This window comes from Idiotropiscis lumnitzeri, chromosome 9 (genome assembly GCF_059441095.1).
Source record: "Idiotropiscis lumnitzeri isolate Australia: NSW breed Sydney's pygmy pipehorse chromosome 9, RoL_Ilum_1.0, whole genome shotgun sequence".
Classification (NCBI taxonomy): domain Eukaryota; kingdom Metazoa; phylum Chordata; class Actinopteri; order Syngnathiformes; family Syngnathidae; genus Idiotropiscis; species Idiotropiscis lumnitzeri.
This window is the reverse complement of record NC_142399.1, coordinates 1,228,439-1,241,038: the sequence shown is the minus strand read 5'-3', so window position 1 is coordinate 1,241,038 and position 12,600 is coordinate 1,228,439. Positions and strand designations below refer to the sequence as shown.

The 12,600-nt window shown below is 44.6% G+C and overlaps 1 protein-coding gene across 6 annotated transcripts in view; it reads right to left on the bottom strand.

The window, feature by feature from the left end:
• Window positions 1–1,574: 1,574 nt before the first annotated feature.
• The window catches only part of macrod2 (mono-ADP ribosylhydrolase 2), a 288,212-nt gene continuing 277,186 nt past the window's right edge, over window positions 1,575–12,600 (bottom strand). For 4 of the 6 annotated variants that reach the window (XM_088304534.1, XM_088304536.1, XM_088304540.1 and 1 more), the window contains 3 exons: window positions 4,377–4,412; window positions 3,747–3,818; window positions 1,575–2,566 (listed from right to left, as the gene is read on the bottom strand). In XM_088304534.1, the coding sequence (XP_088160660.1) occupies window positions 2,544–2,566; window positions 3,747–3,818; window positions 4,377–4,412 (131 nt within the window). In that variant the 3' untranslated portion in view covers window positions 1,575–2,543. The remainder of the gene's footprint in view (window positions 2,567–3,746; window positions 3,819–4,376; window positions 4,413–12,600) is intronic. The other 2 variants (XM_088304538.1, XM_088304539.1) reach the window with 1 other exon arrangement.

Here is a 12,600-nt window from a genome sequence, read left to right as displayed (position 1 = left end):
TGGCCTCATCAGAATTTTAGTTTGACGGTTGCACGTTTTTTGCAGTCCACGTAATACTTTTCCATATTTACGAGCCGAAACAAATATGCACTGCAAGTGAGGGCGGCGGAGGCGGACGATGAGAGGTTGCAGAACTCCGCTCATGATCGGAGCTGTGAAGAGTATTGATCATGTTTGACTTTAATTTCATTCCACTTAATAAAGTGGACGTGTGAGCGAGGAACAAGGAAGTTGATTGGCGCAGATTTTCCAGCATGCCCATCGCCGCCAATTTGGCTTAGCGAATTACAACTTTCCTTTCGAGTAATCGTATCTGCATCTTTTACTTTCCTGTTGTCTATCATTGTATGAATGTTTTGTGTCGTGAGTGACCTTCCTATTGGTTATTTTGGCAAATTCACTCCCGGGTGTGCAACCCAAACTTTTACCTAAAGTACACGTGAGTCAACATTGCTGCGATGAAATTGAACGAAGCGAGAACAAGGACGCTCAACAAAATGGAATAAGAGTAGCGATCCTTTCTCGATATAAATATAATTGATCATGGAGGAAATAAAAGGACATTTCTTTGACACTACTCTTAGTAAAAGTACTCCCCCCCCCCCCCAAAATGTACTCAAGTAGATGCAATGGAGTAAATGTCGCGTGTGTGTGTGGCCACTTCTGCCTGATGTAAGTGCAACCATCGAAAGAGACATTCTCATCTGTTGCCGTGACGATTCTCGCATATGTGAGTGCTTGTGAGGACATTTTTTAAAATTATATATTTACTTGCATTCCGAAGTTTAAAAAAAAAAAAAAAAATTCTACTTAGAAGGTTGAAGTTTTGGATGAATATGATTTGTGATTCATTTCTGACGTCTCAGAGAAACCGAGTGAGCGGGTCCAAATTTGTTTTTCAGAATTGACAGAAATTCAAAGAGCTCCGCATTGAAGCACTTGACTACGTTGGATGTCTCCGAAAAAGTTCTTCAGGTCTCTATGATACTTGGATACCCGTTTCTCGCGTTCTTGAGTGGGCAGACGTATGCTTTTTCACGCTCAAAAGACCCGATATGAGTTGGATATTGGTCCTGAAGGGCTTTCAAAAAATTCAATAAAATCTTTTCCCAAAATGTAGAAAAAAAGCACTTAGGCACGTCTCATTGTGCTGCCTTTTTTTTATTCAAGCTGAAAATCCAAACTCGATGTGCCACACGCAAACAAACTGAAGCTTCCCCCCCCCCCCCCTTTGTTAGCTGATGCAACAACCTTGTTGAGGTTAAACGCGACCACCGGAGGCACTCGCATCCAGACTTGGATGCTTGGAGCTTCCCGGCGGATTTGTGCGGTGAGGAGGCCTTTCACGCATCTCGTCTCATTTGATTCAAGGAGGGGCCGCCTGAGAGGTAGCGTGCGGGAGATCACAGGACGCGCTAATTATTCCTGCCTGATTGCTCCGTTACGGCGCATGGCGTCTAATGCATGAGCTGAGGTCCTGCTCACTGTACCCGATGTCATCAGAATTCCATCAAACGAAGAAGTCTCGTCATCCGGCAAAATGAAATGTGTGGCATTCAAAACACAGACGCGGCTCCCGTTTCAATCTTTTTTAATTCTTTCAGTTAGATTTTAGCAAAGCAAACATCAACGTATGAAGGCAACATTTCCGACACCTCGAACCTTTTCCATCTTCAGCGTGGCGCCACGGAAAGTGAGCCGTAAAGAACATTGAACTCAAATTCCTTCCAATCAGCTCAAGAACAATCAACAGGTAGTAAGTCGCCTCTTCATGACAAAATGACAACATGAAATGGGAATGCAAAACTTGGAATTAATACTTGGACCATCTCCTTAAGTGTGTGAGAGCGATTTTGCATGTTTGATGTGAAATAAGGCAAATTCTTCCACAAATAAAAGACAATCTGAGAAGGAGACAAGCAGAGATGACTCATTTTCTTTTTTTTTGTAAAAGTCATTTGCCGGCATGCACGTGGAATGATGAAGAAAAAATGTCAAGTGGGAAGAAGGTTGAGTCAGAGGTGGGAAATGGTGGCGGCGAGTCCATTTATTAGAAGACAATCAGAACTTTGAGACGGCGTGGGTGTTGAGGAGTAAAAGAAAAAAAAAAGTTTAGGAGAGCAGTCCTAATCTAAGAGAATCAAAGAGAAACCTTGGCGTGGATCAAGGTAACTTGGAAAAAAAAATTTTTTTTGCCTTGTATGAACGAAACCTCACTGATACGTGAACCCGACTCGTGGGCGTGGCCCGAACAAAAGGACTGGCTTCATCTCATCGCATTCAACCGGCACAATAGCAACGTTATGACACCGTGAGGTATGGCTCATCTTTTCTGCTTGATATGTTCACGTTTTTGGACGCACAGAACTTTTGGGCCGGGGCTTGCGTTAACAAATAAGAAGGATGCAAAACAAAGCGGAAGATGTGAACCTGAATCGCTGACAGCACCCAAAGCGCCATCGGGCTTGTCGGATTCTCTTGTGAATGGCCTTCACTCGCTTTGCTGGCTGCCAGATGAGGTTGACTGTCCTTCCCTCCGGCGGTCATTCTTTCTTCTCAGCAGCATCTAAACACAAAGGAAAGTTAGTTTGCAAATTTGGATGATGGCGGGGTTTCGTTCGTGGCTTCAAAACGCATCAGTATGTCAAAAAAGTGTGCAATCGTCTTTTGCTGGTGTTTGGGTGCTCAAATCTATTCAACTAAAAGTGTCTGCGACATTCATTAAAAGTCGGGACGCAGTGCCCAGCTCTGATTATTATTATTGTTGGATACATGCGACTTGGCTCAATGCGTGTGTGAGGACAAAGTTGAAGTCCTCACATGAAGGCCACGAGCACCTTCGGGATCAACATCGGTGTGCTCTGACCTGACAAAAATCCTCACCGACACTCAAATCATTTGTCGTTTTCATCCCCTTAAGTATTGCATGTGGCCGATTTCAAAAGCAATCTTGAGTTCCAAATCCCTCCGACTGACACCAATCTGTTTGCCTGTGCTTTTATTTTCCAAATTCTACGATACCGTCTTCTTGATTTAAGACGGACCAACTGTTCGCAGTTGTTGCCGAACATTTTTTTTTCCCCCTCCCTGCTAAGTGATTACGATCAAATCAGATTCCCATTATTTGGCTTAACAGGAAAAAAAAAGGCAAATGCAGAACACATGCAGACATTCTTATTATTCTCAAGAAGTGTTTCCTTCAAATGACACACACTCAAATCTCAGCGGGGACCTGCGAATAACTGCGAGGTATTCTTATCAAATATGATTTATTTGCATGATTATCGCCCCTACGGTCCGTCTTGTCGGCACCTTGGAATAATACGCATTGCGCATTTGATTTATTGAATGTCTGATGGCGGAGTTTGCAGGCAATTTATCACACTCAATCTCCACAGACGTGCTGACACATTTCTTCCAAAATATCGGGGTCATCGCCGGAGACCTGAGATGGAGTTGTGGGCCGCATTTGGCCCTGAAGGCGCACGTTAAGACTGTCCGCCTGATGTCTTTGCCCGCTCACACTAAGAGATGGAGACGGATGGGGAGGAGAGCGAGAGCGACGGCACGGAGACGAGGAGGGTGAAGCCGCGTCGCACTCGGCTGCGCGCCGTGGCTCGGCACATTTGGCGAAGTCATTCCGAGGAAACCTCAGGACGGAGTGAATTTTAATTGAGCCGCTGTGGCCTCTCGTGCGCATCCTTTTGCAGTGCTCCGAATGGATTATAATGACATTTTCTTCTTACCTTTGGACTTCATGCTGTCAGTCACGATGGATTCATGTTCTCCTGAACTCTCAACGTGATCTCGTATCCCCTCTAAAGTGAAACGGGAAGAAGGCAACTCAATTGGAAAACAAAAGCAAAACATTTTTGAAGAGAGGGAAAGTCAACGAAGCTGAGATCATGTGTTTGCATAAGTATGCACACCCACTCCTAACTGGGGCTGTCTTCGGAATAAATAAATCAAACGTGTGAAATGAAGTCAGCGCATTTAAAGTCTAAATAACTTCAGATTCAATTGTAACGTTCTAGTCGGCTTTTCCTGACAATTTTCTTTTGGTTGCTTTTTTTTGCAGAAGGCAGACGGTTTGGTGTGAATAATAACTAATATTTGTGTTTGCAGTTCCCTCCACCTTGACCCCAATTTTTGCTGAAAAACAAACTGCCACACACTCTTTTCCTATACTTCCGTTTGAGAAATTTGAAGCATTTTATTTCTTTGTCACCGTAAGTAATGATCACAAAGGATTCTTATATTTTGTTGGTCAAAAGGTATTTTGTTACGTGCTTCTCGTCTCATATAAAATGTAATTCTTGCTCGGTGGTGGCTTTCTGCAATGCATCGCAGGATGGAGAAACAAGTGATGGGCTCACCTCCAGCGCTGGTGCCGGGTGCGGTCTCGACGGCATCTGCAATATGACGCACATTTGATTTTTGAGATATAATTCATAAACCTACCAGAAAATGAGTCGCATAATGCGATGATATTACATGTTCAACATCCCCACTTAATGGCCTCTCATGCCTGGAAATGCAGTGCATTTCTCCAGTTGCACTTTAATTTAAAAAAAAAGAAAGAAAAGCAGAGAAAAACAGAAGCGAGAAGCGAGAGCGAAGCGTGCAAAATTAATTACAAAGTGCCATCCCTGTAAGGCAGCCCAAGAACCCCCCCCCCCCCCCGCCCCCCCCCCGCACTAAAGCTCCCTCCACATCCTCTATACGGCCCGTTATCTCGCTAGTCACACAACTCCTTCCTTCTTCCTCCCTCCCCGAGCAAACCTCGCCGCTTCCCCCTTTTGCAACAACAATCAGGCAAACAAAGCACACCATAAAAATACCCGCTCTCCCCCGGCGACCCGGCGGCCCGGCAGCCGCGTGAAATACAACCGCTTGCCGCTTGGCTATGAAAGAATGGCTCCAATTGAAAGCATTCTGCAACCGGCAGAAAAGGTCACATGAGCACCGAAATGCAAAAAGATGCCGGTCGCTGGACTGCAACCTGCCGAAATCAGTGACATGAGATGCTCGCAGTTCAACATATGGAAACCATCAAATCATATCTTTTTTTTTTTTTTTTTAAATCACCGCATCTTTTGCTGCGTTTGCTCTCACTCGTCACTCGCGTTGTCCGCTTGTGGCAGGTGACATCATCGTTTGACATTCCGCCTTCTATTCGCTGGAAATCTTCACCTTTCTGATTCCATTTTTATCAAACGCTGACTCGAAAATAGTTTTCTCCCCCAAAAAGAATGGATTTTTATCTGATGCAACAATCTGAAGTGTGAAGTTTCTAATCCCCGTTAGTGGAACGGGAGGAAGGATGAAGCAACAGTCTCGGACTTGTGTGTGATTCCTCTCGAGGCGCACAATTGCCCTGAGGGGATATAAGCATCGACAAACAAAGTGCTGACGTTTTACAAAGGAAGCGTCAATGCATAAAAGAGGTTAGATGAGGTAAAAAAAAAAAGTAAGCACCAATTACAGTGAGCTCAACTTTTAACAGGTGGGCTTTTATTTGCGATTCATTCACTGCCATTGACGGATATAGAAGCCCCAAAAAGTACATTTGTTCTACCTGGCAGTGAATGAGTTGAGAAGAAAAGAACAAATTTGTTTAGTGGGTAGATTCTGACACAATTAAAAATGCGTACATCGCAGTCGACTTTGGGAAGTGGGAGGGGCTCACCCTGAAGCGGTGCTCAGCCAATCAGAGAGCACAAATAGACACACGACTACTCATGGTCACACCGACAAATCAATTCGAATTTTCAGGTAAGCTAGCATGCATGTTTTTGGAATAAAGGGAGAAAAGACCTGAGTCCAAATTCAAACTTTAGTGTTGGTTTTTTAGATTAAACAAATGAATATAACTTGTCTTAATGTGTCTATTAGATTATTTTAAGATTCTACAGCACTGTTTCCACTTGTATAATTAAATAGGATCAAATCCAAGCGATAAGCCGATATTAAAAATAAAAAAGTTGTTTTTGTTGACTCGGTGAGGTATCAATTTCAAACGAGAAAGTCATCTAAACTTCATAAAAATCAATTCTGCTTTGAAGAATTTCAAACAAAACGGAGCATTCATATCGTTTTGAAGTCAACATTTCTGCATGGCGCTCTTGCAGGGGCTGTCGCACGTCTGCCTAATGTTAAACCCTCAAAAATCTACATCGCAGGAAATTTGCTTCCAACCTCCTTTTTCGTCAAAACATGTTAATATGTTCGCGGACAATATGAATGAGCATCAACCAAAAGGTAATGATGGCATATATTTCTTTTTTTTCCCCTCCTCATTAATTCCACGGCGACGCTTCCCAACTTGGATGCTGGCGTTGAAGCTGTTGTTGAAATGAGGATCTTGAGACGTGTGTGGGAAGGGAGCTTCTGTCAAGTGTGCCTTATTAGCCGGGCTAGCATAGCATCGTTGCGAGAGCGTCGTGTGCAGCAGCAGCAGCAGCAGGAGGAGCTCACTCAAGCGCTGGCCTCATTCCAGATGCTCCTTTGCTGCTTTGTTTCAGCACAAACAATACGGCTCAAATTCAATCTCCCAATTAGTGATCGACGCAAAGCAAAAATGGCACCGTTTCATGGCGCGGTCTTCTCCATTTGTCTTATTGAGATTCTAAATTCACTCCCACGTGTGCTGACAGTAGCGAGGCCATCATTTAGGGAAGCTTGTGAGTGCATTGTGGTAAACACATAAATAAGATGGGGGGGGGGGGCAGACCGGTGTCAAGGTTCTAGCGAAGGAGAGGCCCACTCCACTGAGGGCCGATTCCCAAACCAGTCGAAAACAGTCAACAGAAGAGAGACCGCTTACACAAGCGCTTCCAAACTCTCCGACCGAAGGACCCTCAGGGACACTTGAAAGTGGCTCGCTTTTTCCTTTTTGCAATGGAAATGAGCAAAGAATTGGAGTTAATCCCGGGCACTGCTGACAGACGTCATGAACACAAACTCCACAAAGATGAAGTCGGAACAATGAGATGGATGCTCGTTAAAAACAAGCACAAGAGGAAAATGCATCAGTCGCTCAAGTGCTCGCTATTTGCATACGTACGTAAGACAAAGGCGAGGAAGGAAAAGAGCGGCTCCAAGTCGTCCTCAAATGCGCAGAAGCAGAAAATGACAGCCGACTCACCTTCCATTTCTTTATCGGACAAGAAGCGGCGCGGCGACGAGACGTGTCGGCCGCAGCGTTCGAGCGCCGCTTATTTAGAAGGGACACGTTTGCAGGATTGTCACGATTTCTCAAAACAAAAAAACATTTCCGTGAAAAATATCGTATCTTTGTTTCGGATCGGCAGAAGCGCATTCCTCCCCTGGCAGAATGAGAAACGTAAAGGAAGCAGATCACACTTGACGATCAAGAATGGAGCGAATCCCGTTTTCTTAAGCTGATTATCCGCTTCAAGTTTTGCAGCTTTGATGAAGCAGCTGGACGGCCATCGCTCGCTCAACCGCGCTTCATTTTCAGAGACCAGCTGAGCAAAATGCCAAGGTCAGCAGCATCAGAATATTTTCCGGCTGAATATTTGATCCGATTCCCAAAAGAAAGTGGGTGGCCGCTGAAAAGAAGCGCGGGAAAAAGCCCTCATTAAACTTTGCATGGACGGATGGCGAAGGGCCCGATATTGGCCGAATGCAAAGATAATTAAATACATCGACCAGCTGACGCTAAACAAGAAGTGGTGGGCCTCCAAAAGTTGCAAAGAAAAAGAATTAACGAGGAAGGAAGCCCATTTTCATATGCTAATGTTCCGTTTGTTGTGGAAACTCGAGCAAATAGTTTAGCTCGTGGAAGCGTCCGCTCTCAAAACAAGAGCGTGGAAAATAGTTGATGTCCGAGGGGGGGGGGCTAAACGTTTGCTAGCCGGAGTTTTCTTTGCTTCAAGAAGGAACACTGTGTGACAATGGGAGCCAATCAAGGTGCACTGAGCTGTGACCTGAAGGCTCGGGAGATGAAAACAAGCGCGATGGCGAGCCTCCTTAAACGACAAGAGCGTTCATTGATATTCCGCCTTTCTTCTCCAAAAGAAGAACACAAAGTAACATTGTGCTCCCCTTGTGGCTTTGAGGAACCTTGCAACGGCGACCGTGCTGCCGCGGCGGCTCCCGATTGGGTTCGGGTCCCGTAAACAAATTGAAGAGGTCCAAACTCACTCCAAGGACGCGGGTCGTGCTTGACGAGATGAGGGAAACAACGCCTTTTAGTTACGTATATCCAAAGACACTTTTCCTCCTTTACTGCGTATTTGATTTTTTTTCGTTTTCTTTTGTTGTGACTATTTTATTTCACAATCATAAGACAATTTTTTTTTACTGAATTGGAGACAATGTCATATCGTCTGTTTATAAGGTTCAATAAACCCAAAAAAACATTTGCTGCCAAAGACGAGGAAAAACGTCCACTGATGAACGTTTGCTAAAATGTCTCCGCCGGCTGCGTTGATCTCTTCTTTCAAGTCATTTTGAATCCGCAGTCGAGAACGTGTGAGGTAGCCACGGAGGTTTGTCAGGAATCGAGGGTGAACACACGAAAGTTAGGCAGAGATGAGAAGCTCCAAGTGAATACCTGATTAAGTGAACAACTAAGAGAGGTGGAGGAGATGACACAAAAATAGACACAGAAGGTGGGGGGGATGCAAAAGCGCCCCCCCCCCCTGCGTGACCTACATACCTGCTGTCAGCGGTGGCCTGCTCCTCTCTCATCGCTCGCTGAATAACTTTCCATAATCGTTACACTGGAACCCCACTGGCAGCGAGCCGGCTCAATGCTCGTCTTCAATCCCGTTTGCGGCTCACCAGTGACGGTCAGACTTGCGCCTCATTTGGCAACTCGCACGACATTCATCCAACACACCGCAGGGACGGGTTTGGAAACGGGGAATGTTTGCATGCGCGGCGTCGGCCTTCATTTGGAGTTGGGGAGCGATGCTTCCACCGGGCCGCTCGTGGCTTTCCACAAGAAATCATGCAAAGAAGCAGGCCGCGGAATCGCAGCGCAAGTCTCGATTGCAGCGTAAGAAAGAAAAAAAAAAAAAAAAGGGGAGGATTGTCCTGCCCATCCCTGCAAAGGTCAGCGGGAGAGCATCTTAATTGGCAGACGTCAAGAGAAACTAAACAGCCACGATATTAAATGAATAACAGGGACTATCTTGTTACGGTGGCAGCTGTCAAGCAAGTGTCACGTTTGAGACGGCGAGAGAACACCTCATTTGGTACAATTGATGCGCGAGAAGCATGACAATGACTTTTACGGGGAGCCCGTCCATCACATTTCACATTCCAACCAACAAGACGCTTCTGTCTGCACTCCCTGGAGATTCAGCACATTTTTTTGGAAAATGAAATTTCAGACAAAAAGTGTGAACTTGAAAATCACATCCACCATATCAAAGAAAAATCACTTTGATCAAAGTTAAAGCAACTTGACTTTGACGAGTTCTCAAGTTTTGAATCCCCTGCATGAGATCAATCTCAGACAGGTTTGATCAGTTTGCCAAATGAGCCCAGATGGAAGTCAAATGTTTGGATTTGTTTTTTTTTTTTTTCAGCCGTCATGAAGGCGCTATTTGAAGCTGACGGTTTGGCGTCCTCTAAAGGCTTGCAGACATTTCCACACCCCAAACGGAGGCTCACATTGACAAACATTTGCAGTCAAATACGTGAATACAATTTTCCCAACAATTATATTCACGGAAATATTGTGGCTGCTCTATACTATTGCTGTACCACAAATCTTGAAAGCTGGCAACATCGCATAGCTCGCCTAATTAACAATAGCCAAGCTTGCAACAACAGCACGTCGGACATCGATAGAGGAACATGACATTATTACAACGCTAACGCGGCAAACTAAATTATGGGCATTTTTTTTTTTTTTTTTTTTGTGGACATCCGACCGAGGTCAGAGAAGTACTGATTTAATTATTTTCTGTGACGCCCCCCCAACTTCGAGACGGCAAAAGGGTTAAACGCCACCCAACTGTGCCACCGACGTGAATATTCATATTTAGGAACGCGACCAAAAAATTTGTCAACATCAACGCATCTTTGTTCAAATCCATCTCGCACGTGCACACGCCCGCAGTGACACACTTAAAGAGTCCCGTCACAACACGGCTGCAAACGCACTTTGACCTGCACCACTGAAATTAGATTCCATCCTGCCTCGACGGATATTCATGAGAAGTAAGACTGTCACTCCTTCGGTTTTATTTCAGCTCAACCTTCGTCTTCGGCATTCTTAGTCACGGCTTTTTTTTTTTTTTTGCACTATTGTGAATCACATCGTCATTTCTCCAACGCGCTGCTTTCCAAGTCAACGAAGACCTGAAGAGCGCTAGTGTTTAAAAATGTTACGCCATTTTTAATCCAAAGAATGACAAATTCATCATGTCGTCTGTGATCTTTTATTCCCAAAGACAAGAGTTGTCAGTCGGCATCTCACTTGGGGTTGACTTCCTTTTGCTATCTCCATCAACTCTTTCCTGCTGCCTCCAGGAGACAGGCAGCCCATACAGACATCACTCACGCGCCGTCTCGGGCTCGTGTTGCCTTTTAGAGGGGATGTGCACGCGCGTGCGCACGTCTACGTGCACGCCGCAGAATGACAAAGATGTGAACCAGACGTTTCAAGCGCACATCCGCTGCATCTCTCACGGGCTGATAAATTCTCACTCTGCTCGGAGTTTATTCATTTGGCGTCTTTGTGAGGCAAACGGATGAATAGAGATAAGAGGGCTGATTAGAAGAGAAGCTTCAAAAGGGAAATCGAAAAAGGCTGCGGCCAACGTGACCCTTCCCTCGAGAGAGCTGACCAAACATCCTTTACAATGGGTGCACGACGTGCGTCTATTCTCTATCTCCACATAAATAACCACAGCCACGCCTGATTTCAACACAGCGCGATAGGATTTCGATATTTTGAAAAGCATTAAAAAAAAAAAAAACCCAGCTTGGCCAAATTAGCATAACAAGTGAACACAAGACGCGTCAGAGAGAGTTTAGAACGAGGAGCCGAGCCGAGCGGAATTCAATGCTGCATAAACACGCAGAAAGATAAGAACGGTGGCTCGTCTCTGTGCTCGAGATGCCCCAGCAGGGCTTCTCTTGCAGGATTTCAAAGAGCGTGAGAGCGTAAAAAAAGCTATAAAACACACGGGCAGACTCATGTCATCAGCCAGCAGTGGCAGCCTCCCTGAGGAGTGAAGCACACGAGAAAATGTCATGCCAAAAGTGAGCCGACAAGCCATAAGAGAGAGCGTGTTGCTCTCCAGAAATTTCCATCATCGATGTCTGATGTCCACAAAATGGCACAGAATCGGCGTTGAAATAAATTCGGTTCGCTTTTGTAGTCAGATCCACGGAAAAGGAGCTGCAGCTTTTTAATTCATGAGGTTTCTTTTTTTTTCTTTGGGAGACTCACAATGAGTAGGTATTTACTAGTACTGGGAATCGATGCAAATTTCCAAAGTCGATTCGATTACATTTTCGATTTACTTTGATTTTCGATTCAATCACTCAATTTGACTTTGGAGGAAGAACCAATTGTGCAATTAGTACATAATTTTCTTTCCTGTAACGAGGTACATGAGTAAAAATATGAATGTAGTTACATCAATCAGATATGTTTTATTGAACATGACCTTCTTAGAACAAGAGAACTAATTTCGTGGAGAAAAACATTGGACTTATTTTTTTTCTCAAAACAAAAAAGGCTGTGACAAAGCACACCAGGAGGACTGAAACTTCCATTTTTGAGTTGAGCGTCTAAATTTGTACTTTTACTTTGACAAGCTTTAAAGGGACTCAAGGGCGCTTTATTCATGTCGCGTTGACATTTACGTCCTCTAAAAGGCCATTCGCGCATGAATGTTATTGAAACACCCCCTTGTGTTCTTTTTGGGATCAAATCCAAACAAAATATGGTGCGCCGATCAAACGGGAAGAACTCTGTGTGATATTGTTGAACTAATAAGAGCATCCAAACACGGTCGCTGGGCCGCCGACGTTGAGTCTACCTTCACATCAATAACAAGCCGGCTGGATTTGCGGAGAGCCTTTTGTGTCCGTTTGTTGTAAATGTTAGCGCAGAATGAGTCAAATGGAAACGGAATCAATCAATAACCCCCCTCACGCAACCGTCGTCGACGAAAGCATAAAAGCGGTTGTCGTAATGGTGAGCGGTACAGTCGATTTATGGTGCCTCCGTCTTTTACAAAGTGAAGCGATTTTACAAGGCAGAGAAAAAAAGCACACGAGGAAGATGAGGGTGTTTTGTGCTCACTCATGAAATTACAATCAGATCCGGACGGTCCATATTTGAGACGGACACGCCATTAAAATCAAGACTGGAAAGAGTAGACTTTGTTTATCTCTGATCGATGTTGCTTACCGAATGCGCCAACACCAACCAATCCAGTTTGGCGCTGCGTCACAACCACAATGCCACTTGCTGCTTTCTGCAGATCGTTTTGAAGCAATATGCAGCAGTGTTCAAGCAGCACTTAAACTGAATAAAAAAATAGAAATAAGAAATATAATGCGAAAGGCCAGAGAGGGTAAAATCTTCCGACCTTTTAGTTTTCA